This window comes from Capra hircus, chromosome 19, assembly GCF_001704415.2.
Source record: "Capra hircus breed San Clemente chromosome 19, ASM170441v1, whole genome shotgun sequence".
In the NCBI taxonomy this organism is placed as follows: domain Eukaryota; kingdom Metazoa; phylum Chordata; class Mammalia; order Artiodactyla; family Bovidae; genus Capra; species Capra hircus.
Window position 1 is genome coordinate 19834376 of NC_030826.1, and position 24652 is coordinate 19859027.

Here is a 24652-nt window from a genome sequence, read left to right on the forward strand (position 1 = left end):
CTGGACCTCCCCTCCCTGGAGCAAAAAGGTCAGGACACACTGACTGTAGTTTCCCTGGGCAGGTGATCTTACCCCAGCCCTCACCCAGAACTAGGAAGTTTCAATTTGAAGAATGAGGCATCTCAGAGAACTTCTGAACAGCAAGGAAAGGATAAGGGGATGGGGGCGGGGGGGGGGCATCCCTTCCCAGGAGAATTTCCTGAAGGATTGAAAGCAGCGGCTGCCCTGTCCAGAAGGAGGGAAGGAGGGAGGGAGGGAGTAGGTACCCTCCCCCACATCCCTTCCTCCTGAGATCTGTCCCTTCCTCAGCCTCCATCTCCTCACACTAAGGGTCACTTCCCTATCCAGACTGTGCCTTTCTGCCCCCATCTTTCCCTGGCTGGGCTCTGGTTTCCACAGGTGACATAAACGAAAAGTAGCCTGGCGCTGTGTGCCCTGCTGGCCCTGGAGAGTGGTCTCTGGAGGGTCAGGGGCCCACTCAGTCCCACCACCAGGCAGGCTGCTGTCACCAAACAGCAGCCTGGGAGGCAGCCACACATTCAGCCTGAATGGGGATGGGGCAAGTGTGGGAGCCAAAAGCTTATCCATGTACCTTGGACCTCGATCTCAGAGCAGCCATGGGTGGGCCTTCTGCTTAGAAAGTTTTCCCTGGGGCCAGGGCCTGGGGGCCAGCCAACGCCACCTACCTTGGCCAGAGGACATTATCGCAGAGGATCCCATAATAGAACCCTACCCTCCATCAGCACGCTCCCTCCCAGAGGCTCTAATGCTGGGGCCAGAGCAGGGGTGGGGTGGGGTGAAGGCATGGCCAGCCAGTGCGCCCAAGAGGAAGAAGCCCCCTCCACCCTGACCCAGCCCACCCTGGGTATAGGAAGGGTGAAGGCTCTCTGTCAAGCCCCCAGCTCTGGGCAGCCCCAGGCCTGTGTCTTGATACCCAAGCCCCCAAGAGCAGGGTAAGTGCTTCATGGGAGAACTTTACTGGGACCTACTGCCTTGCTTCAGAACCTCGGACCCTGGGGGCTCAGACAACCTCTTCTAGGCCTCCAGCCCAGGCAGCTGGAGGCCGGCAGTCCAACCTCAATCCTATGGGCCCATTCGGCACCTGCTTCTGCAAGTAAGACAGGTGGCAAGGAGATAAGCCTTGGGGTCTCATGTTTCTTTGTTTGTAACCAGGCTCGCCCTTGGACTAAAAACTGGGCTGAAAAACAACAAAACAAAAAACAACTGAGTGGCAGCGGCTCGCTGAACTGGGCCCCACACTTCTGCTCATATGCTGCCCCCTGCTGGCCACTCATCATGTGTTCACCCACCGTTCAGAGAGGAATAGTTTGAATGGATCCAAGGTCTGGAGAAGGAAATGGCACCCCACTCCAGTACTCTTGCCTGGAAAATCCCATGGGCGGAGGAGCCTGGTAGGCTGCAGTCCATGGGGTCGCTAGGAGTCGGACACGACTGAGAGACTTCACTTTCGCTTTTCACTTTCATGCATTGGAGAAGGAAATGGCAACACACTCCAGTGTTCTTGTCTGGAGAACCCCAGGGGAGGGGGAGCCTGGTGGGCTGCCGACAGGACTGAAGCGACTTAGCAGCAGCAGCAGCAGCAGGGTCTGAAGGTTCTCTATTTGTAGGAAATTAACTCTTCTAACTTCTCAGGTTTAGGGGCTGTAAACCTGAGGGTTCTAAAACCAGTTAGAATTCATGAGACCATGAACTTGGATAAATAAATTTCGCCTTCATTTTCACTTATCTCTACCTTGAATTTAGCATTTCCCTCGATTAAGAATGTCAGCAACAAATCACAATAACTTTTCCCAGAATTTGGGACTTTGTCATTAGGTAGAGAAATCACAGATGTTTTCATAATATAATATAGGCATTGCAGAATATATATAGATATCGATGTATAGTTTTCAACACATAAAATATATAGGATTACAATCTACTCTATGTACGTAAAAACCTTATGGTCCACAGGCTTCAGTAGAGACAACAAATGGGTCCACGACACACAAAAAAGTAAAGCACTCTTGCTTTAGTTGCCAGGTGGTGGGAAAGTGGAGGGTGGCTCCCAGGGGAGGGGGCAGGCTAGCGAGGAAGGCACTGGGGGCTGGGGACAGCAATTCTTCATTGACTGAAAGGGAAGCATCTCAGTAGTTTACAGTGGGTTTGATAGTTCCCACGTGCACCCCTAGCTCCAGCCCAAATTGCCATGAGTGGTGGGTCCCCCTGCAGTATCTGGGCTTTCCTGCACAACCCAATGGTAGAGTCTTCACGACAACCTTAAGGAGTCAAAGCAAAAAATATCTGGCTGATTCCAAAAAGAATGTGAGGCACAGCTCTTGCAAGGTTCAGCTCGGCCTTCAAGGAGAGTTCATCAGCACCAGGGCCAGAACAAGCCCCACCCGACCCTGTTTCTTCCTCCTTCTACAGCCCAGGGACTCTCTTGGCTCCCAGAAAAAGTGCCAGGAACCAAATGTACCAAGGTGCACCATTAGCAGCAGGACCAGTGCCAAAGGCATGAAGACTTGAAAGGAGGCAGGGGTCCAAGTCTTCTCCCAGCCAAGCCTCACCAGAGGACAGCCTCTTTGATACATGCTCCAGGGATGAGGACCTCAAAACAGGGACTGCCCTACCTGTCTGAAGGTGGAAGTAGAGCAGGACCAATCCAGAACATCCACCCAATTTGATTTAGCATGCTCCCTGCACCCTCACTTGGTGACTCTCCATTGTGAGGGGTGGAGTGCTCATATTGAGTGTCCCATTCATTGGGGACCATTTGGCATTCCGTCACTTAACACCAGTAGAGCCGGGTAACCACCTTATAATCCAGCCAGCATCATAAATGCTTGAAAACTCAGGACAACTTAGACGGGAAGAGATGGGGAGAGCACACTGAAGCAAAGGGAACGGCATAAAGCAGGTGTTTGGAGGCCCGATTTATCAGTTGCTTTCAGGAAAGTGAATATTTACAATGAGAAAGACATGTGGAGCCTTGTGGTTCAGGTGTTGGCAATTCTCCTGAAAATGATGGTGGGCCACTGAGGAGTTTAGGCAGGAATGACCTGGTCAGACTATTTCTGGCAGCTGAGCGAAGGGTGGATTGGAGTGAAGCTAATAGCCAATATATATTGAATGCTAGGCCCAAGCCTGAATGCCTTACATGTGTTAGACTGTCCACAATCAATTCTGAGGATTAACGCCCATTTTTCAGAAAATGCTGGAGCGCAGAGGTTAACTTGCCCTGCCAACATTGCACAGCTATTAAGCGGTCATGTCAGGATGCTCCCCAGTTCTTCCATACTAGAGGCAGAGGGGGTGCTGAGGAGGATATTGTAGGCATTCGAGAGAGAGGTAAAGAACTGCAGAGAAGCAGATGAAGTTGAGAATTTTAAGAGGCGAAATCTCCAGTGATTGGATGGAGCTAGAGATGGGAGTTGAGACTGAGTCCCTGGTGTGTGGCCTGAATGTTGGGGTGGATAGGATTCATCCACGAATCCTCGCTAGAACCCTCCAAGCAGGATGACTCTTGCTCCCCTGTGTGCCCAGCTCATCTTATTCTAAAACACGTATTTGTTCCCTGTGTCTCACTCATTTATTTGGCTGCACCAGGTCTTAGTTAAGGCATGTGGGATCTATTTCCCTGACCAGGGATCAAAACTGTGGCCCCTGAATTGGGAGCAGAATTTTAGCACTGGACCACCAGGGAAATCCCAATGTCTCACTCATTTTAGAACCCTAGAGTTCAGCCCAGATCTTGGCCCTCCCGCAAGGGCTCCACAGAACCCAGGTGAATTCCAGCACTTCCAGGCCTTGCAGGCTTAGATTAACTAGAGATTAACTATTCAGGCGACAGAGAGAAATAGCGCCAAGTGTATCCAAATTAGTGCCTGGAACAGTAGGCTGTAAACCCTGACATAGAGTCTCCATCTACCTGTTTCTGAATTTCTTCCATTAAGAAAATGAAGACATCCTCTGTGACTGGGGTCGGGCTGGGGGCAGTGTTATATGCAGGGCAGCCAAGCCTGGGGTCCTCCTCAAGGCAGCTGAAGGCAAGAGGGGGCCAGGCCTTAGCCTTCTCTCTGATGAAGGCTAAAAGGACAACCTATCGGTCCTAAGTAGCCTCTGGGTTCAGAGAAGGTGGGGTAGAGGGCAAGGCCACCTTCCCAACACCTTCCCTCCCACCCGAGTCGCAGGCCCTTGTCCCAGCCTCTGTTCTGCAAGGTTAGCTATGACTTTGGGCCAAAGTTTCCCCTCTGAGTGCTCAGGTCACCATCTTTATCAAAGGAAAAACCCTTTCCAGCTGCAATACATACTAAATACCAACTCTAGATGCCAGGAGTGGTATCCATGTGCAGAGGACCAGGAGACAGGACTACCCTGGGACCACATTACTGTCCCCCGCCAGCCCCCACCACACACACACATGCCGGCCTACAACCAGAGAACAGAAATGGAGAGTTTATTGAAAACTATATACAGTTGGTCCAGCCCCTACCACAGGCTGTAGTCTGGGCAGGTCCTTCCCACACCTCAGGCAGGATCTCAGTCCCTGATGGTAGAGACCGGGGCTGGGGTCAGGACCCAGACTCCCTTGGGAAGCTTGACTACCAGACCCCGCATGGAACTTCATCTGTGAATTTACTAAATGGCCTGTCGGTAGTGGGCAGGGGAAAAGCCTGGATAGGGGATCTCTATTCTGCAACTTGGGCCCAAGAGGCTAGGGCCAACTAGGTTGTCTGCAAGTCCTGGCTACTCCTCCAACAGAGGGTCTTCCTGGAATGTGCAGGTGAACAGCCCCACTACCACCCCACCCCACATGCCAGGCCCCATGGGCTGCACAGGCTTGGACTGGGGGACCTCAGGCACCCTCCCTCCCAACACTGACTCAGGGCTCAGGGCTTCGGCAATACTCCTCGGACAGAAGACCCGGGGTTGAGAGGTGAGTGTTGGGGTGGTCTCGGCTGTGGGGTGGGCCCAGGAGCCTCCTGAGGTAGGGGGTGGCTTGGGGAGTCAGGGCGTCCCACTGTAGGAATAGTCAGCTTTGTTGTGCATCACCAGCCGGTCATCCACGAAGTAGAAGCTGTCGGACTGTGTCTCATACGGGTGACGGATCATCTCATTGACTGCAAGAGAGGCCCAGCCAGTTGGGACAAAGGTCAGGAGCCTGAGCCAGGTCACAGCAGGGGCTTCAGGACTCGGGGACAGGGATAAGCTGAACAAAGAGTTCCCCCAGCCTCTTTGGGTCTCAGTTTCCCTATAGGTGGCTTAGGAATGGTGGCTAGACACAAGAGAGCTGGAAAGGGAAGAGAGGGGCTCAGACCCACATTCCCTCCAACCTGGTCCCTCTGAGTCCCCCGCCCCCAACGCACTCAGCTCCTCGGAGAGGGCAGGGAAGTCGTAGATGTGCTCGCAGGTGTTCTTGCTGCTGGGGATGCAAAAGCCAAAGTGGAAGTCGAAGCTTTTGAGCAGCTGGTTGCGGAAGTAGTGCCTCTCAATCATGCGGAAGTTGTTGACAGGCTTGTCTCCCACTGTGAACTCCACCCTGAGCAGAGAAGGGGGCGGGGCTGAGCTGGGCCCCAGGAGGGGCTCAGCAAGAACTCAGGAAGGGCTCCTTCCCACCCCCAACCCTACCCCTCTCCCCGGCCCAGTGACTCACGTGGCTCCCACCTGCCTCAGGCGGAGGAAGGCAGGCGTGAACTGGTAGCGGACAAAGCGCCCAGCATTGGGGTCCAGGTCCCGCGGATTGATGGGCAGCCGCTCTGTAATGCACCCCAGCTGGGGCTCAGTGGGCTTCAGGTGGGGCCCATGACCACCCGGAGTTTCACCCCAGGGACCTCATCTGTCTGAATTTCTTTCAAAACTCCTCAGGAGATCCTGATGCATATTGAGGGTTCAGACCATTGGCCAAATGCTTCCAATTGCTTCTAAATTGGTCAGCAGGTCACCAGTTTCAACTGAGAGTCCCAGAGCCCCAAGAGATAAAAAGACCTGGGGCCTCTGGGACTGCAGTTCCCAAGGGGGCCTACAGGGGGCAGGCTGGCAGGGACTGAAGAGGCAGGACTGTGCTCTCAAGACGTCCAACCCCAGGGACCCAGGGGAAGGTAAAACAGCAGCCCAGCCCCAGGCAGAGGGCCCTGCTGCTTGGCGACTCCTGGGGAGACTTGGGTGCGGATCTCAGCTCTGTTCTGACTCCTCAGTGGCCTCCGGAGTCCCTGGGCGGCCAACTTCCTCTGTGGATGCTGGCGTACCCAATGCACTCACCTGAAGCTGGGGGCTTCTTGATTTCAAAGAGGACAGTGCCTGAGTCCATGTCCCGAATCTTGAACCTGACGAAGTCAATCTTGTAGATATTCTCCTCGGGGGAGCACAGGTAGTCTAGGGGAGATAGGCGGCTGAGCAAGGAAGGGACCTAGCTACCCCGGACTAGCTACCACTTTCTCTGATCCCTAGGGTGACTGCTTTGCAGACAGAGAGAACTGAGCCTCTAACCTGAGGGAGCCCCCACGGAGTGCGGGGGAGACATAGCTCTGCTCTTGTGATCTAACAGTGGACAAATGGTTCTCTCCTGGTAGCTTCTGGGTCAGGGAGGGGCAGGAGGGAGGACAAGACCACCTCCCCCACACTTTCGCTCCCACCTGGGGGTGGAGGGCCCTTCATTCCAGCCTCTGCTATGTCAGGAGTGGCTCGGTGACTTTTAACCAGATGAGTCTAGAATCGGGTGGGAAGCCCCGCCCCCCACCACCCTGAGAGGGACCTCACTCTAATGGGGGTGACACAGCTCTATTTGCAGAGAGGATACCCCGGTGCCACATCTAAGTGTGTCAAGCAAGGACTTTATCTGACCTAGGTAGTGCTGGGGCAAACAAACAACCCCTTCCCTGTTCTTCCTCACCCCCCCAGGCCCCTCCTCTCCCCATAAGAGGCTTATACAAACCCAGCTCCCTTAAGCAGCTTAGTCAAAGCTCTGCTGACTCAAGCCCAGAGCCTGGAATATTTGGGGGGGAGCGGGGTGTGGAGAGGGAAAGGAAGCTACCTTTGCTCTCATCCCCCACTGATCTTCAAACAAGAGGAGGTCTTAGCAGAGGAGGTCTATGGAGGGAACCCCCCCTTAAAGGTCATCCATCCACCCTTGACTCTGAGCCACCCCCAGAGAGAAGAGGCAAGGCCAGTAAGAGGGTGTGGCAGGTGTAGCAGGGCTGTGACTGGGGTAAGGGGAATCCTTGAGCCCAGAAGAGGAACCACGAACAGTGGTGGGCTCGGCTTGAGGAAGCTCAGAAATAGCAGGGCCTGATCCAACCCTCACCACTCTTGCAGCGGCAACTGCAAGCACTCAGGGAGGAGGCCCCAGCAGCAAATAGGAAGAAACAGAGAGGTGCAGTGGGGGCTCTGGTGCCAGCACAGCATCACATCCTCCCCGCAGAGGCCCGGAAATCACCCGCTAGGCCCCTAGGCTACCACTGATTCCTCTGGGGCAGGAAGAGGAAGTGAATGTAAAGTCATTCTCTCTTCCCAAGCCTGGGGCAGCCCCCTCCAGGAAGCCCTCCTGGTGGCCACCTGGCACTTGGGGTCCAGCAGGGACTACACAGGGCTTATGGTGGGGCTGGAGCCCTGGCCTGCCCATCACAGCCCACGGTGGGGAGAGGAGGAATGGAAGTAGGCAGGTCCTACCTCATCCTGGACACAACTTATTTTCACAGAAAGTAAACACTAATCCAAAGACGTAGGAGGAAAGTGCAAGGCAGAGGAGAGGAAGAGGCAGAACTCAGAACAGCACCCTAGTCGCCCAGCTCCTGGCCCGCCATAGAGTTCCCCTCCTTCCCCCATTCCCTAACTTCCGGAGCCTCTCCTCTCACTGGAGAACAACTTGCAGCGTGACCTCTGTCTCTTCTACTGCAAACTCAGCCTATCAATCCCTTTGTCCTTAGAGGAAGTGAGGAATGGAAGATGCCCATGGCTCAAGACACCACCTCCACTCCCTCCCCCAGCTGGAGAAGGATGATGCCTGGGACTTGGGGTCAGGCCCGATAAGGGGCAGAGTGGCTGAGGGCTCAGAATGCAACTGCTCCCTTCGCCTCAGCCACAAATAGCTTCCTAAGCTGGATTCAGGTCTGGGTAATCCAGGAAGAACAAACTCAGACCTGTGTGATTAGGGTCAGAGGAGACAGGCAGGAGTGCCAGTGGAGAGATTCCTGGAGCCCTGTTCTCAGCTTCCACAAAGGAGAGGGATCTGGTGAAGACTCTTCCTCTAATCGCCCACAGATGCTGAATCTCTAAGGGCTATGAATTTCCTCCAAATTCAGACACACAGTTGTATATGGGCTAGAAGTCCCTCTGGCTGAAAAATCACCTTGAAAGTTACCTAGGACTGGGACAAGTTAGACATCCTATAGGGAAGTTCTGCCCCAGAGCTAACCTGAATCCTAAATGCTACTGTTGCCAGTTATAGCCCAACTGGCACCACCATCAGACTGGTCCAGGCACCTTCCCTCTATTACTGCCTGCTTGGGTAAGGCAGTTCAGTGCTCCAAGGGCCCAGCCAAGAATGACTGCTGCCTGGCTAAGAGAGGAGGGAGATGCTGGTCCCCTGGGGACCCAGATGCACAGGCCTAGACCTGCCATCACAGTCCCCTCCACAGCTGTTTGGAAGCCCTGGACTCTTCTGCTCCTGCAGCACCAGAGCTCAGGTCCAGTCCAGCAACTGCTCCCCACCCTCACAGGGGGACTCCAAAAGTTGCCCTCACAGAGGGAGCCAGGGCAGGGGTACTAACCAATGAGGCCAAGATAGAAGGCCACTGCCTCTCCAAGTGCCTTCTGTTCTTTCAGGCTCAGCCACGGCCTCTGCCATGAGACTTCCCTCCCTTGTTCCCTGCCTACGGTGACCCCCTCCCCCGCCCTGAATGCCCATTTGTCTGCCTCCAGGCAGCAGCCATGAGCAGTCCTGTGGGGCCCTCAGTATTGACAAAAGAGCCCTATTTACAGAGCATGCACGGCCTGCCAGGCACAGTGCAAAATCACAGGATTTATTTTCACAACAGCTCTCTAAAGTTAGGGGTCATTATTCCCATTTTACAGATGAATATGCTCAGAGAGGTGAAGTTATTAGCCCAAGGTCACACAGCCAATAGGATGGCAAAGCTGGAACTTCAGTTTGGCAATCCAGCTCAGAAACTCAACAACAGTGGTGGCTTGGCCTCCCAGAAGAGGACAGGCCCTAGTTCAGGCTAAAGGGGGTATTAACCCACTTCCTTGAGAAGCCCAGAGTCAAAGCACTGAAGCTTCCTCTTCAGGTCCTTTCCTGGAGAGAGTGATGGCCCCAGACTTCCTGGGGGTGTCCAGTGCGAAGGAGACCTAAGGGTTTTGATACCACACGTAGCCTCTAGGGTGGAGGAGACTGGGGACTGACTGCATTCAGCCCCCTCCTCATTATTGCAGAGAAGATCTTCAAAGAACTCTGAAGATTCTGTGGGGAGGGGGTCACAGTTGCAGCTGCTGCCCCACCTCCACCATGGGAAAGGGGGATGGACTCCTCAAAAAGGAAGGAAAGGGGTGGAAACGACTCTCTAAAGGGACAAGGCGGGCGCAGAGAGAGATCGAGGAAAGGGGGGACATGGAGATCTCAGGCTTGGAGGCAGAAGGGTAGAGGACGCAAGAGAGGGGCACCCGGGTGGGGGAGGGGAGGCGGGGGAGGGCGGGAAAGGGGGCGGGGGCCCGGGCTCTGCGCGCCCGGAGGGCCCCCTCTCGCGCTCTCTCCCGCCCGCGGGCGATGCTGCCTCGCGGGTGCTCACCGCCCGTGATCCGCTGCAGCCCCAACACGTCCTCCGGCCCGATCGGCTGCTTCCTCTGCAGCGGCCCCGGCCTGGGCCCCGGGCCTGCCTCCGGCTCCGACTCGGACCCGGATTCGGATTCCGCCTGCAGCTCCGGCTTGGGCTCCACGTTCGGGCCCGAGGCCCCTGGAGCGTGCTCCGCTCCCGTCCCGGCCCCGCCGCCGCCCTTCTTCACCTTCATGGCCTCGCGGGGCCGCGGCTCGCCTGCTGCCGCCGCGGCTGCCTGCGCCGGCTGGAGCCGAGAGAAGGGGGAGCGTCCGCAGCCCCGCCCCCGGCCGGACCAGAGCCCCAGGTACCGCCCCGCCCCCGGGGTGGGCCCGGGGCTGACCCCGCCCACCGCCCGCCCACCTGGGCTACGGACCCGGGGCAGGGAGGGGGCCCGCCCGAGGACGTCGTTCATTTTTCCGGTAGCGGTTTTCAGGGTCCCGGCTAACTACTCCTTCTTATTCGCTGGCTTCCAGCCACTCCGCCCTTCCCTCTGCCCCCCCGCACGTGAGTTCCCGTCTCAGGGCCTGGGATGCTCTTCCCCCAGAGGTGGCCTCCTCTCGTTCTTCCGGTCTCAGCTCAAATGTCATCTGCTCAGAGGCCCTCTCAGACACCCCATCACTATCTGATCAGCCTGTTTTTTCTAATGCATCATCTGAAATTCGTTTCATTTGCTCACTGACCAGTCCTCCTACAAGACCAGTTCGGTGAAACTGGAGATCTCGTCTCTGTTCTCTAGAATACCCAGCACTTAGTCCAGTGCCCACTGCAACTTGCACTCAACACAGTTGACCCTTGAACAACATGGGTTTGAAGTGAGTGGGTCCACCTATTTGGATTTTTTTTCAATAGAAAATACTACAATACTACACGATGGGAGGTTGGCTGAATATGTGGGTATGGAACTGCAGATAAACAGGGCCAAATATAAATTATTGTCTGAGTTTTGAATGCGCAGAGGGTAGGCATCTCACCCACTACGTTGTTCAAGGGCCAACTGTATATTCTTTTTTAGAATTTATGAATCAGTTAGTATCTGAGAGCTTACACTGCTACTCCTCTCCCAGACCCCCTGCTAGATAACCCAGGAAATTCTGAGGGACAACAGCCTACAATGTCTAGCCACCACAGGGCCCTCCAGGATAGGAAGGTAGGAAGGGCACCTGGCTAGCTGAAAGTAAAAGGGACCCAGTGAGCCCAGGCAGACAGACAGGAGGAAACCATGACTTACACACGAATGAAGAATGAAAGGTATGATCACACTTCGTATCATTCCAGTTCATATTCAACCAATGTTTATTGAGAGCCTAGAATATGCCAGACACTTTCACAAGCTCATCACATTTAATCCTCACAACCACCCTGTAAGGGAGGTGTCATTAGTGCTATTTTAACAAAAGAAAAACTGAGGCTCAGAGAGGATTAAGTAGCTTATTCAAAGCTCCCCTGATATTAAGTGCAGAAGCAAGGGTTGAATTCAGACATGTCCAGAACTCTCCCCACTGTACCACACTGCCTCTACAAAGGGATGAGGAAGGGAACCTCTGCCACACACAGCATCAGGCTGCACCCACCAAGTGTAGCCACCCAGGAGGAAGGGAGAAGGCCCCAGAGATGACACGGGCCTGGCCCCTTCTAGAAGAGCAGTGCTAGGGCTCTCTCTGAGGGATCCGAGAGAAGCAGGAGGGAAGGGCCCTAGATCCCACCCAGGGCTTTTCCCTAATGCTCCCACTCAGTGCAAGAGGACTGTGAGGAACAGGGCAGAAAGATAAGCTGCCCCTGCTGCAGCGGGAGATAGTAAAAGGCCTTCAAGTTCAAGGCAGGTAAGGAGACCCAGATTGGGTCTTTTGAGGTTTGGGAGTTGGAGTGGGGGGAGGAGATGAAGAGTGGGAGGGACCTGAGCCACAAGAATGGGGAGGACAGGAAACAGCAAACCCTCTTGGAGTGTTATACTTTGATTGCTGGAGTGGCAACAGAGCAGGCTGGAGACAAATCACTTGTGGCAGGCCCCGTTATGTGCCTCTCAATCTAACACCTCCCTCCTGGCTGGAAAGGAAGGCTTCCTACTGTGATGCCACCCCACTCAGTCTGTCTTCTCAGGCTTTTTCCAGGACTTGCGAGTCTCCAGGAAGATTTTGAACAGGGACAAGAGGATGGGCACAGCCATGGGCAGGAAGAGCGGGATGTAAATGGCAAACTTCTGGTCATCAGGGAAATAGAGAAGGTGGAGGAGCGAGGGATCAAAAAAGGCACGCTCCGAGGATGTCACAGCTTCCTGGCTGGCAGCGAAGGCAGAGGACAGGTGCCCAGAGGACAACTCCTCCGCCGCCTTCTGGACTGCAGCTACAGCCCTGTATACCTAGGAAGGGGTAGGGTGTTACCGAAAAGTCTGAGGCATCGGTTGGTAGGGAGGGATGGGAGAGGGCCCCACTGTGTCGTCTATCTACCAGGCAGGTTGCTTGAAGTTCACCCAGGATATATGGCAGCCAGTATAAAAGAGCCAGGGGTTATCTTCTTAGTGCCCGTTTGACACTTCACACCCACACTGCACTCCTCCTGGGGAGCTGGCACTGCCCTCTAGAGGAAGCCTGGGCACTGAGGATGGCATGCCCACACACTCTCTGAACCTCAAATAGCTCTCTGCCTTCACCACTCCCTGGCCGTTGCTGGCCACTCCCGTCCTAAGCCACAGAATGCATCCCCTGCCTGCTTACCTCAGACGCCACATCGTCCTTGATGACAATATTGCTGATCTTGCCCAGAAGCTGGGCCAGGGAGGTGAGAGTGGTGGTGGCTGTGGCTAGGTTCTCCACGGACCGGGCCCAGAGCAACCGGTCTAACTCCCAGGTCATTATCCCTTCACTCTTAGGCCCCCAAAACAGGCATTTTGGAGGCAGCTGGGGCTGAGGAATCCCAAAGAGCAGCCTGTAGGAACAGCGCAGAAGATCAAAGGAGCAGAGACCACAAGGTGCGAGAAGATGGTCGAGATTCCTAGAGTAACTATCCAGATTTTCCATCTCACCCAGAACCACAGGGGTTGTAGGAAGCACCTCAGGGTCTTAGGGGGTGAGACGCAACCCTAAGCAGTTCCAAGCCCCAAGCTCTGCTTTAACCAATGATCTCACTTTTTGTTCTTGTTGTTGAAGTTTAGTTGCTAAGTCGTGTCCGACTCTTTTGTGACCCCATGGACTGTAGCCCGTCAGGCTCCTCTGTCCATGGGATTTCCCAAGCAAGAATACTGGAGTGGGTTGCCATTTCCTCCTCTAGGGGATCTTCCCGATCCAGGGATTGAACCCACATCTCCTGTATTGGCAGGCGGATTCTTTACCACCGAGCCACCACAGATTCATAAGGCTATTTTTCCTAAAACAGTCTTTGTCAGCAACTAGTCTGTCTTAGGAGAAAGATGAAGGGATTCTTGGAAACTTTTCTTGGTTTCCTTGGGGCTCCAGGTATAGCCAAGGTATCCCTGCCAGGTGAGAGTTCACTCCAGGCAAGAGTCAGACTCAGTAGCCACGCCCCCAAGCGGATCCCCCAGGGCCTCACCGCAACTGAGCCAGGAACACCTCCATAACCCGCATCATGTCCACCTCGACTCTCACCGGCAGCTGCGAGCCGTTGTAGGCTTTCGGGTCCACGTTGTATACCTGCAGGGGGCAACAAGGTGGCCTCAACATCATGCTACGACCGTGCACAGCTCTGCCCCAGACCCTCTGGGGCCCACGAGAGAAAAGGAAAACATACTCTGTGCTCTTTAAAAATGACAAACCAAATATGTCTGGAATACCTGCTATTAGGAGTCTTATATACCTGATCTCCACTATTATTAGTCATTTCTGACTCTGTGCAACCCCATGGACTACAGCCAGGCTCCTCTGTCCATGGGATTTTCCAGGCAGGAACACTAGAGTGAGTTGCCATTTCCTTCTCCAGAGGATCTTCCCGACCCAGGGATCAAACCCACGTCTCTTATATCTCCTGTACTGGAAGGCGGCTTCTTTACCACTAACACCACCTGGGAAGCTCTATATCTCCATTACCCCCTCACAAGTCTTATTAAAGAAATATTTATTTAAAAAAAAAAAGAAAATGAAATATTTGTATTCCATTTTAGAGTTCCTACCCATGAGAAACTCCCAATCTTACAGGGGAGACAGAGTTACCAATCTTGTAAGACTCCCACAGATAGGGCCTGGATCTAAGTTACACATAGAATAGTCCTAAGTGCAAAACTGCCAAGTGCAAAAGGGGCTGATTATAGCAACACTGATGGAAACAAGAAGCAGTGGGGCCGGCCGAGGAGGTGCCCTCACCTCCCAGACCCACTCAGGCTGGGCCACAGAGGAATAGCAGAAGGAACAGTCTCAGGGAACATCAGTCTGTCCCTGAAGCTTGGGCTCTGGGCTCTGCACGGTGTGACCATTTACCATAATGCCGCCCCAGCGGGGACTGTGGAAGGCGTTGGTGGCCACTGGAGCCCCATCCTTGTCCTGAATGTACAGGGGGGAGTGGGCGAGCTCCGGAACGTAGAGGAGAAAGTTGAGCACGGGGTAAAGGGAGGCGGCGCTGGATCCTGGGGCACAAGGAGAAGGGGAGTCAGCACAGCAGGTTGAATCCAGATCTTAGTTCCAGGTCACCCGCTGACTGCTGGACACTCTGTACCTCAGTTTCCCCAGCTGATAATCACTAAGATATCCTCCAGGCCTGGGTGTCTGTGGTAAAGAACCTCAACATTCTCCCAACATGTGCCACTCCCCTGAAAGTGCATTCCTGCCCCCCAATCGCCCCTCCTCCAACAGACCCCCACACCATACCCTGCCACCGACTGCTCTCTGGCCCACTACCATATCGCACCCATATTACTATAACCCGTTCTTAGGCACAAGGATAAATCTGACCTCGGGTCAGTCCCTGCTTCATATCCTTCTGCAGCCAGCCACTCTTACCAGGTTAAAGTTCAAACATCTTAAAGTGGTGATCTAGCGCCTGCCTGCCTGCCTGCCTGGGCAGCCTCAACTCGGTCACTCTCTCAAAATTCACCCACAGTAAACTTTCCTGAGCTTCCAGAATATCTATGCACTCTTAACTCTTTTGCCTCTGAGCTCATAGTGGCCTAGCCTGAAATCTCTCTCTCTGTAGACACTCATGCCGTTAAGCAGTCCCTCAGTCTTTGAAGGGAAGGAGGAAGGGAGGAAGGATTCACCAAGGCCTCTCATGTTGTCCCTCCCACAGCCCTTGATACATGCTGGCCTAACCCTGAAATTCCACAGCTAGTGATTTACTCCCCTTGGTTTGCCTCTATTACAGTTCTCGGTCAAACCTCCTCTTCCCAGGATCCAGCCCCAAAATGAAAAACTGGAATCCCAGCTTCAAGGTTCCTCAATCAGAAGAACTATCAACTCAAATTCCACCTTCATGTACGGCTACTATCATCTTTCTTACAAGAAAGTGTGGCTGTATCTTCCCTGGATGGTTTGCAGGGACGATCCATGTGTTTATAAAAAGTGCATGGAATGCTTAATAAGTGCTTTTGGCTATGACAGTGTGGAAGTGGAGACTATCACGGGAAAGGAGCCTAAAAGCCCAGCACCTCCTCAACACTCTCGGACCAACCCAACCTGGGAGCCGTCACTATATACAACCCACTTCCCACCCCAGGCTGAGCCTACCGGGTCCTTCCCTGGCCTGCCAGAGAGACCCTCAATCTCAGGAGCTCACCCAGCCGGGACTCCACGGGGTTGATGACATGGGGGAGGCTGTGTGCGGCCAAGTAGTAGCTGGAGGAAGCTGAGTCAAAGCGGGGGTTTACCCCCAACACTGCATAGTAAAGGATCTGAAGAACAAAGAGGAAAAACGTGTTATTTTGTCTGTTGATTGATAGTCCAGTGTGTTCTCAAAACGATAACAATTAGGCAGGGAAAATATGAGAGACAAAAATCAAGGCTTACGTATACCTATGGTTGATTCATGTTGCTGTTTGGCAGAAACCAACACAATTCTGTAAAGCAACTGTCCTTCAATTTTTAAAAAAAAAATTTAATTAAAAAAAAATCAAGGCTGAGAGAAAACAGGACTAGGGGAAAAAAAATAACAAAGCTAAGGATAAAGTTAACACACTAAATCCATGCTTTGAACATATTACTTTACCAGGCTCTCCAAAAGCCTAAACAAAAAAGAGCATAATTCAGTGTCCACAGATCAAATAAAGTCAGGTATTCAGAAGTTAATTACTCCCACTACCAAGACCTGATAAAAATGTCTCCCATATTTTCCCTAAAAAGGACACTGTGTGATTCAGAAAACTACATTCTTCACGTCTTTATTGTTACTATGTTAACATATTTCAGGAAGTTTTTTTTAAAACTATTTTATACTGCAGCTGCTGCTTCTGCTAAGTTGCTTCAGTCGTGTCCGACTCTGTGCAACCCCATAGACGGCAGCCCACCAGGCTCCCCCCATCCCTGGGATTCTCCAGGCAAGAATATTGGAGTGGGTTGCCATTTCCTTCTCCAATGCATGAAAGTGAAAAGTGAAAGTGAAGTCACTCAGTTGTGTCTGACTCTTAGCAACCCTACGGACCATAGCCTACCAGGCTCCTCCATCCATGGGATTTTCCAGGCAAGAGTACTGGAGTGGGGTGCCATTGCCTTCTCCGATTTGATACCAAAGTATGGTCAATTAACAATGTTGAGATAGTTTCCCGTGGACAGCAAAGGGACTCAGCCATACATATACATGTATCTATTCTCTCCCAAACTCCCCTCCCATCTAGGCTGCCACATAACACTGAGCAGAGTGTTCTATACACTAGGTCCCTGTTGGGTTATCCATTTTAGATACAGCAGCGTGTACACGTCAATCCCAAACTGCCTGTGTGTTTTTAAATAAATTTGTAGGATAGTAAAACTGTTGTATACAGTTCCAGAAGGAGCCATAAGGAAGTCAGTTTTTTAACAAGCACTGACCAAATTCCCCAAGCTGGACACCAAGGAGGGAAAGTAGACCCCAGAACCATATATATACACAGGAATTTCCTAACCAACCCGCAAGCTCAAAGAGCCAGAAGAACAGACTACACTTGTAAAGGCTAAATATGTATGGTAGGAAACGATGGTGCAGGATGGCAAAGGGTGGTGTACCCAGGAAAAGGGCTCTTCAGCTTGCTCCTAGTCTCACCTGCGAGTCCACAGAGAAGTTTCCTGCTGCACTGAGGGCTCTCAGGAAGGGCTGCACGTAGCGCCGGACAGCCCCCTCAATGTCCCAGTGCACGTCATGGGACTTGGGGTCAGGGTTGAGTAAACTGAAGGTGATTTCATAGCCTAAAGAAACAGGAGTCAGGGAAGCCAGGGGTTCCTATGGATCAAAGGCAAGCCTGTACCCCTGGCTAAGCTGCACTTGTTTCTCTCTGGAAGGGGTCTGATTGCCATCATGGAACCAAAGGGAGGATAAACCTGGGGTGAGGAACACCGAGTACTTTAAGAAAAAGATGAGAGACTTCTCTGGTGGTCCAGCGGCTAAGACTCTGCACTCCCAATGCAGGGGGCCTGGGTTCAGTCCTTGGTCAGGGAACTAGATCCCCCATGCTGCAACTAAGATTTCACACAGCCAAATAAATTAAAAAAAAAATTTTTAAGAAAAATGAAACTAAAACCTATGGCTGATTCATGTTGATGTAGGGCAGAAACCAACACAATATTGTAAAGCAGTTATCCTTCGATTAAAAATAAATACTTCTATGAAATCACAGAAGAAAGGAGTGAAGCATCTGCATGTAGATTCCCCTCTCACCCCAGTGTCTCCGCATAATTCATTTCCCTCTTCCTTCCCCTGGCAAAAGCCGGGACATCCTACCCAAGCTGGACTTGAGAGGCCGCCTCTTATCAGAGCTCCACTTGTCCTCGGGAAGGTGGTCAGCCAGGGCTGCAGCAAGAACGTCCTCAGTCAAAGACATGGCCTGGGCTACCTGGATGATGCGGCGGCCGATGATGTTGAAGGCCTCCCGGTGCATTATCCCCCGCACAACTGCCATCCTCTTGGACCCAATGTAGCTCATCATGTCCTATGAGGGGCAAGCAAGGGACAGGAGGCCCACACAGGTTAGGGAAGAAAGCAGAGGAGCACTCTGGCTCCCCTCTTTGAGAATCTGGTCTTTTGCCACCGACCAGCAGGTCTGCACCTCTCTCTGGATTCACAGTGAACTAATTATCTCAGCATTTCTGAACTATGGGGCTATGTGAGTGTTTTCATTCATTTTAGTTCTCTTCTCCTTCCCAGTCGACACAGGTCCAGGCAACAGCTCTATCTTTGTGGGCTAGAAACTAAGAGACGGCACACTGAGCAAGAAGAAACGAACCACTGGCAAGTTTGATATAAGCAGACAGCACATGGCAAAGAGGCAAGTACAAGAATTTTCACGGCAGCATTATTTGTAATAGGATAAAACTGGAGACAATCCAAATGCCTGTTCGCGACAGAATGGATAAACTGTGATATGTTTATACAATGAAACATAAGGCAGAGTTTTAAGTGAACGCGTTAGATTCAACTAGACATCAAGAATGACTCAAACATAAAGGTCGAGCGAAGTGAAAACTGGAGAAGAACATGCAATCTATTATGCCATTTACATAAAAAGTTCAAAAACAGGTAAAATTAAGCATAGTGCTTAGAGAGATATAACACATGGTAAAACTTGAAAGAAAAGTAAGAGAATGATACACAAAAACTATGGCTGCCTTGGGCTGAAAGGGAAATGGGGTATAACCATGGAGATACACTAGGGTTGTACTGTACTTTGCAAACTGGCAATGGGAAATGCATGTTCATTAAAACTTTCTTTCATCTTTTTGTAATAATTAACATTTCATTATAAATTTAAAAATAAGGGACTTCCCTGATGGTCCATGGCTAAGACTCTATGCTCCCAATGCAGAGGGCCTGGGTTCAATCCCTAGTCAAGGAACTAGATCTCACAGGCCGCAACTAAGTTCACATGCCACATGCAACTAAAGACCCCGTATGCTACAACAAAGATCAAAGATCTCATGTGCCGCAACTAAGACCTGGCACAGTCAAATAAATAATATTTTAATAAATAAATAAATAAAATGTACGCAGTACAGCTCCCACTGAGCCTTTTGCTCAGTAAGTGAAAAGATCAATGTGTGGCTCATATTATCATCCCAGCCCATTCAAAGCGGCTTCTTTAATCCTACTGACTTTTTTCCCCCACTTTAAATTGGAACTTTAATCATCTCCAAGCCCTGGATTTAGAAAGACCCAGAGTCAATGAAAACAATCCCTGTTTGCATTCTTTTTAAAAAAATACTTGCGGAGTTTTCTGCAGCAAATGGAAGGAACGGGCAATCCCGCAACCAGGAGACAGGTGAGGACGAGCTGTAGGGAGACGGCCAGGCCGCAGCCTGTCTGCTCACCCTACCTGAGGGAGGAGCGAGCAGCGTTCAGAGATCACGTACACTGTCAGGGAGCCCTCTGCTTGCTCCGATGGCTCAGCTAACATGGCTTCTGCCTCTGGGGACAAGAGCAGGGGGTTTACCAGGAGCAGAAAACACCATTCCCTCTCCCTCTGGCGCCCCCAGGATGCCTAGTCCATCACTCCACCTCCCACTCACACCCAGCTGACACGGTGGCCAGGTTTGGCCTTCAGTGGCCCGCGCTGAGACACAAGGTCTCTCACTCCCAGCATTCCCAGAGAGGTTCTGGAGTTAAGACAAGGGATGGCAGGAATTCCCTGGTGGCCTAGTGGTCAGGATTCTGGGCTTTCCCATTGCCATGGCCCGGGTTCAATCCCCTGGTGGGGGAAGTGAGATAGCCACAAGCTGCATGATGCAGCCAAAAAAAAAAAAAAAGACAAAGTATGAAAACTACACACTTAGAGATCAGAAGGAAAAAGAGGGCTTCCTGTTAAAAATGATCACCCCTTCCGGTACCTTGTATATTGCCCAGTGACAGGGCCGCCTCCTCATGATCCAAAGCCTTCCGATAGGCCTTCTGAAAACGGCATTTGATTTTCAGTTTATCTGAGAGAAAAGAAAGAGGCATAATGAAAAGAGCCCACCTTTCCAGCCCTAACACTGTCCAGCATCCTGGAGAGCAAGATGATGATGATGTACAGAGAAAGACCAAGAAGCTACAGCCAGTTCTAATGATTTATGCAGACTGTGTGTGCATGCTCAGTGGTGTCTGACTTTGTGACCCCATGGACTGTAGCCCACCAGGCCCCTCTGTCCATGGGATTTTCTAGGCAAGAATACTGGAGTGGGTTGCCATGCCCTCCTCCAGAGGATCTTCCTGATGTAGGGATCAAACTCAAGTCTCTTGCATTTCCTGCATTGGCAGGCAGGTTCTTTCCACTAGTGCCTCCTGAAAAACCGTGGATGATATAAGTACAGGCACTCCACCTCATCCACCTGCCCAGCCCTTCCCTCTCCCTGAGTACCTTAAACCTGGAGTACCCTCCCCACAGGGAAATCTACTACAGTACTCATCACAATGAAAAGGTATAAGGAGGAAAGCCACGTGATTATTTCAATAAATGCCTCGAAAGAATTAAACTCAGTACACATTCTTGATAAAAAGAAGATGCTGGAATAGAGAGTCAGACATAGAGAACAGACACGTCAGGACTTCCCTGGTGGTCCAGTGGCTGAGATTCCACACTCCCAATACAGGGGGCCTGGGTTTGCTCCCTGGTCAGGGAACTAAGATCCTGCATGTCACACAGTGCAACCAAAAGAAAAAAATATTTTTAGTTAAAAAAAAAGAAAAACCTGAGCCTGATTTTTAAAAAACCACTAGATCTAACTATCAGTTTATAGGAAATAAGGATAATAAAGGAATACGTTAAAAAAATCTGCCAAATCCAGAATGTGAGATGTTCTAACAAACAAAGGACCTGGTTTCTCCAACAAATCAATGAAAAGAAATATATTGGAACAGGGTAGGAAGAGCTGATATATAATAAAAGAAAAAGGAGAAACTTAACAAAATGGAGGTCATAATGTTAGGATTAAATGAGGCAACACATGTAAATAGAGTGTTTCACCTAGTTTCTGGCATATAATGAACAACTAATATTAGTTATCCTAATGTTATCCCTTTCTCACCTCCTCATTTAACCTGAATTCCTACACTTCCTTTAAAAATCTGTCTTAAAAAGTACAACCCTCAGGACTTCCTTAGTGGCGCAGTGCATAAGAGTCCACCTGCCAAAACAAGGGACACAGGTTCGATCCCTGGTCCAGGAAGATTCCACATGTCACTGAAGAACTGAGCCTGTGTGCCACAACAAATGAGTCTGCTCCGCAACAAGAGAAACCACCTCAATGAGAAGCCTGCACACTGCAGTGAAGACCCAGCACAGCCAAAAATAATAAATAATGCAGAGGTTGTTTAAAAAACAATAAATGCTGTCTCTTAAAAAAAAATTACAGCCCTCAAAACCTTCTCTACCTTTTTTTCCTCCCAGTTATAGTCTCTTTCTTAAGTACAGTCTCTGTTTCTTATATACTTATATACTTCTACATTGATTTCTTTCTCTGTCTCTCTCCCCTACCTATGGATTTCTTGAAACTATTATCATTTTCTTATTCATCTCCAAATTCCTGATACCTAGGAAAAGTGCTTCCCTGGTGGTTCAGACGGTGTAGAATTCGCCTGCAATGCGGGAGACCTTGGTTTGATCTCTTGGTTGGAAGATCCCCTGGAGGAGGGCATGGCAATCCACTCCAGTATTCTTGCCTGGAGAATCCCCATGGACAGAGGAGCCTGGAGGGCTACAGTCCATGGGATGGCAAAGAGTCCAAACATGACTGAGTGACTAAGCACACAAAAGTGCCTCACACTCGGTAAAGTGTTAATGTTAAAATGAATAAGGCCTGTATACAAGTTCAAATTGATTCCAAATCCTGTGTTCATTCCATTACACCCCACATCCTGCTCTGTCCCCTAATGAGCATCACCTGCTGCTGATCAGGTATTGCACAATTGTTTTATGAAAAAAACTGCCATGTTAATCGTGATTACTGAATTTAAAGCTTCCCCCCCCCGCCCCTCAGCAAACACAGTGTTCATTTAGAGAGGGCTTTTAAAATAAGTTTTTAACCACTTTTTCAGGGTACCCATGCTCCTCCTGGGCTTCCCAGGTGGCACAGTGGTAAAGAATCCGCCTGCCAATGCAGGAGATGCAAGGGACGCGGGTTCAATCCCTGGGTCGGGAAGATCCCCTGGAGGAAGAAATGGCAATCCACTCCAGTATTCTTGCCTGGAAATCCCATAGATAGAGGAGCTTGGTAGGCTTCCGTCCATTGGGTTGCAAAGGGTCAGACACACACACATGCTCCTCCTAGCCAATCTATCTGTGGACTGAGCTCAGAAAGGCAACCCTGATCCCCCAGGAACTCACACTTCAGAGGGATCTCTCTCTCATGCACAACGGTGAAAGGCAGCTTTTCCTGGTCATCCAATGGCACTGATTCCTGGGTAAACACTACAGTGACCGGCACCATTAGCCGCAGCTGCGGGAAGAAGCATCAGATCCATCAGCTGAGTCTCCATCTTCCCGGGCTGTCCCTTGGTCCTCCACCCCCGAGGTCTTACCTTCAGGGAATTCAGCCCACTGATCTGGGAGTAAGGCAACGGGGCCCGGTAGGTCTCCGTGGTCTTCCACCAGAGCGGCAACCCTAGCACGATGACCACCGTGGCGAAGAAGAGGGCGGCGCGCTTGCCTCGGACCACCTCTGGGGGGCACGGAGGGATCCACTGAGGAACCAGCAGTGGGCTTGGGTGCCTGCCCCACCCCGGAGGCGGAGGAGCCCCCGGCAAACCGTCCTCAGAGCCTCTCGGCCCGCCTTCCGAGGGATTCCCGGGCTAGGGGCCTGGGCCCGAGTCTGAAAGAATCCGGTCTGAGACGAACCCCGACCCCCAGTCCGCGAGACCTCTGGCACACCACAGTCCCCACCCCTGCACTCCTCCCTTGCATTCCGCGAGCCGCAGCCCCGACCCGAATGCCACCGAACCTAGGTCCGTAGCTGCGGCCCCGGCGGCCGCCATGCTTGCGTCCGAACGCTCCTGCCGCCGAGGGGCGGGGCCGCGCAGGCCTCCCCCAATCGGAAACCCGCACGGAGGGGGCGCGCCCACCGCCGCGGTCGCGACCAATCACTAGCGGCACTCCGGCGGTAGGAAGCCTGCGAGGGGTAGGTGGTGATGAGGTTCAGTCGTGGCCGACTCTTGCAGCCCCATGGACTGTAGCCCGCTAGGCTTCTCTGTCCATAGGATTCTCCAGGCAAGACTACTGGAGTGGGTTGCCGTTTCCTTCTCCAGCGAGGGGTAGGAGGGGTCCGCAAAGAGCCTCTCCTGGAATTTGAAAGGTGGCTGCCCCGGGGTCAACGGGTGGTTGAGAAACTGCGGGTTTCGGTTTTGCTGGAAGACACCCTCCGATTCCATGTGGAACCTACTCCTGGCCCCAGGGATTAAGAGCGCAAACTCTGCAATCGTTAAATACTAGCTGGGCGATACGCGAAGCTCTAAGTCTCAATTTTCTCATCTGAAAAATGGAGATACTGACTAAAATGAGGTCATTCATAAAGAGCACACGGAAAGTCACCTATCACGGTCATTGTTTATCATCCTTATTATAGAGCTCCTCTTCCTGAGGAGCAAGCTAGTAGTACCTGTTTTAGCATATTTAGCTCATTTAATAGTTTTTAAATTCATTTGGATTCATTCCTAACTTGTTAAAGTCTGAATGAAGTGAAGTCGCTCAGTCGTGTCCGACTCTTTGCGACCCCGTGGACTGTAGCCCACCAGGCTCCTCCGTCCATGGGATTCTCCAGGCAAGAATACTGGAGTGGGTTGCCGTTTCCTTCTCCAGGGGATCTTCCTGACCCAGGGATAGAACCCAGGTCTCCCGCATTGCAGGCAGACGCTTTAACCTCTGAGCCACTTCACTAAAATTCTTACAAACTCATGAGCACAGACTCTGGATCTTTCTTGTTCAAATTTGGTTCAAATCCCAGCCTCCTTACTTCACCTGAGCGATCTTGAGAAGTGATCTTGTTTCCTCATATTAAAATAGGGATAAATAAAATAAAATAAAATAAAATAGGGATAGCAGGGAATTCCCTGGTGGTCCAGTGGTTAAGACTTTGCAGGGGCATGGATTCGATCCCTGCTCAGGGTACTAAGATCCTGCATGCATATAGCTCAGCCAAAAGGAATAAAATTGTTTTTTAAAATAAATAAGTAGGAATTGCAATAGTATCTACTTTATATAGAATTGTTGTAGTATGTGAGTTAATAACTGTAAAGGCCTGGCAGGAGACTGCTATATAAGTGTTAGCTATTTTTATTTATATAAGATCAGGCCACACTGAGCCTACATTCCCATACTGCAATAATTATTTGGGAGAAGCATTGGCTGTGCACGTTACGTAGAGCATGGCCTCCACAGTTCACACAGAACACACCCAGTAGGTTCTCTCGTCCTTTCATCTGCTCAGATAGACCCAGAGTCTCAACCTATTCCCAACGCCCAGGCCAAGAGGTCAAAGTTCAGCATGAGACCTCACCAGGTCACTCTTGCCCAGACCCTTAAACTGGCTCCCTCTGTGCCCCTATCTATCTCAGATAAGAATGAGCAACAGCGCTTGGCAACCTCTTAGATAACCGTGCTGGGTCTGGCAGTGCTTAGGTTGGGGATTTTCCTGTTGGGCAAGAACCCAGGTGCTGCTCCTGTAGTGGCTTCCCCTGGTGGAATGTGTCAACACAGCTGAGAGGTGAGAGACTCCTATTGCCTCTTTGCCCAGTTTGGGGCCATGCACAAA

At 51.5% G+C, this 24652-nt stretch overlaps 2 protein-coding genes across 2 annotated transcripts; both read right to left on the reverse strand.

Moving 5' to 3' along the window:
- On the reverse strand, window positions 4442-10086 carry UNC119 (unc-119 lipid binding chaperone). The gene is made up of 5 exons (XM_018064307.1): window positions 9786-10086; window positions 6262-6375; window positions 5657-5759; window positions 5370-5542; window positions 4442-5123 (listed from the first exon to the last, which is right to left on the reverse strand). Exons 1-5 carry the CDS (start codon window positions 10003-10005, stop codon window positions 5011-5013), a joined length of 723 nt encoding a protein of 240 aa, XP_017919796.1. The 5' UTR covers window positions 10006-10086; the 3' UTR covers window positions 4442-5010.
- On the reverse strand, window positions 11077-22942 carry PIGS (phosphatidylinositol glycan anchor biosynthesis class S). The gene is made up of 12 exons (XM_018064306.1): window positions 22847-22942; window positions 22428-22567; window positions 22234-22345; window positions 19760-19849; window positions 19249-19340; window positions 17661-17868; window positions 16986-17128; window positions 15528-15642; window positions 14237-14382; window positions 13356-13456; window positions 12524-12734; window positions 11077-12168 (listed from the first exon to the last, which is right to left on the reverse strand). The coding sequence occupies exons 1-12, from the start codon at window positions 22878-22880 to the stop codon at window positions 11893-11895; spliced, it is 1668 nt and encodes a 555-aa protein (XP_017919795.1). The 5' UTR covers window positions 22881-22942; the 3' UTR covers window positions 11077-11892.

Excerpts from the sequence above, each read along its gene's own strand:
- PIGS (XM_018064306.1), bottom strand. The coding sequence starts at position 22,880 with ATGGCGGCCGCCGGGGCCGCAGCTACGGACCTAG. Across the intron at positions 12,735-13,355 it reads GTGTTCCTGGCTCAGTTGCG|GCTGCTCTTTGGGATTCCTC; the intron begins GTGAGGCCCTGG and ends CTGTTCCTACAG. Across the intron at positions 12,169-12,523 it reads AGGACGATGTGGCGTCTGAG|GTATACAGGGCTGTAGCTGC; the intron begins GTAAGCAGGCAG and ends ACCCCTTCCTAG.
- UNC119 (XM_018064307.1), bottom strand. The coding sequence starts at position 10,005 with ATGAAGGTGAAGAAGGGCGGCGGCGGGGCCGGGACGGGAGCGGAGCAC. Across the intron at positions 5,760-6,261 it reads CAAGAAGCCCCCAGCTTCAG|AGCGGCTGCCCATCAATCCG; the intron begins GTGAGTGCATTG and ends GGTGCATTACAG. Across the intron at positions 5,124-5,369 it reads TGCCCTCTCCGAGGAGCTGA|TCAATGAGATGATCCGTCAC; the intron begins GTGCGTTGGGGG and ends CCTCTCTTGCAG.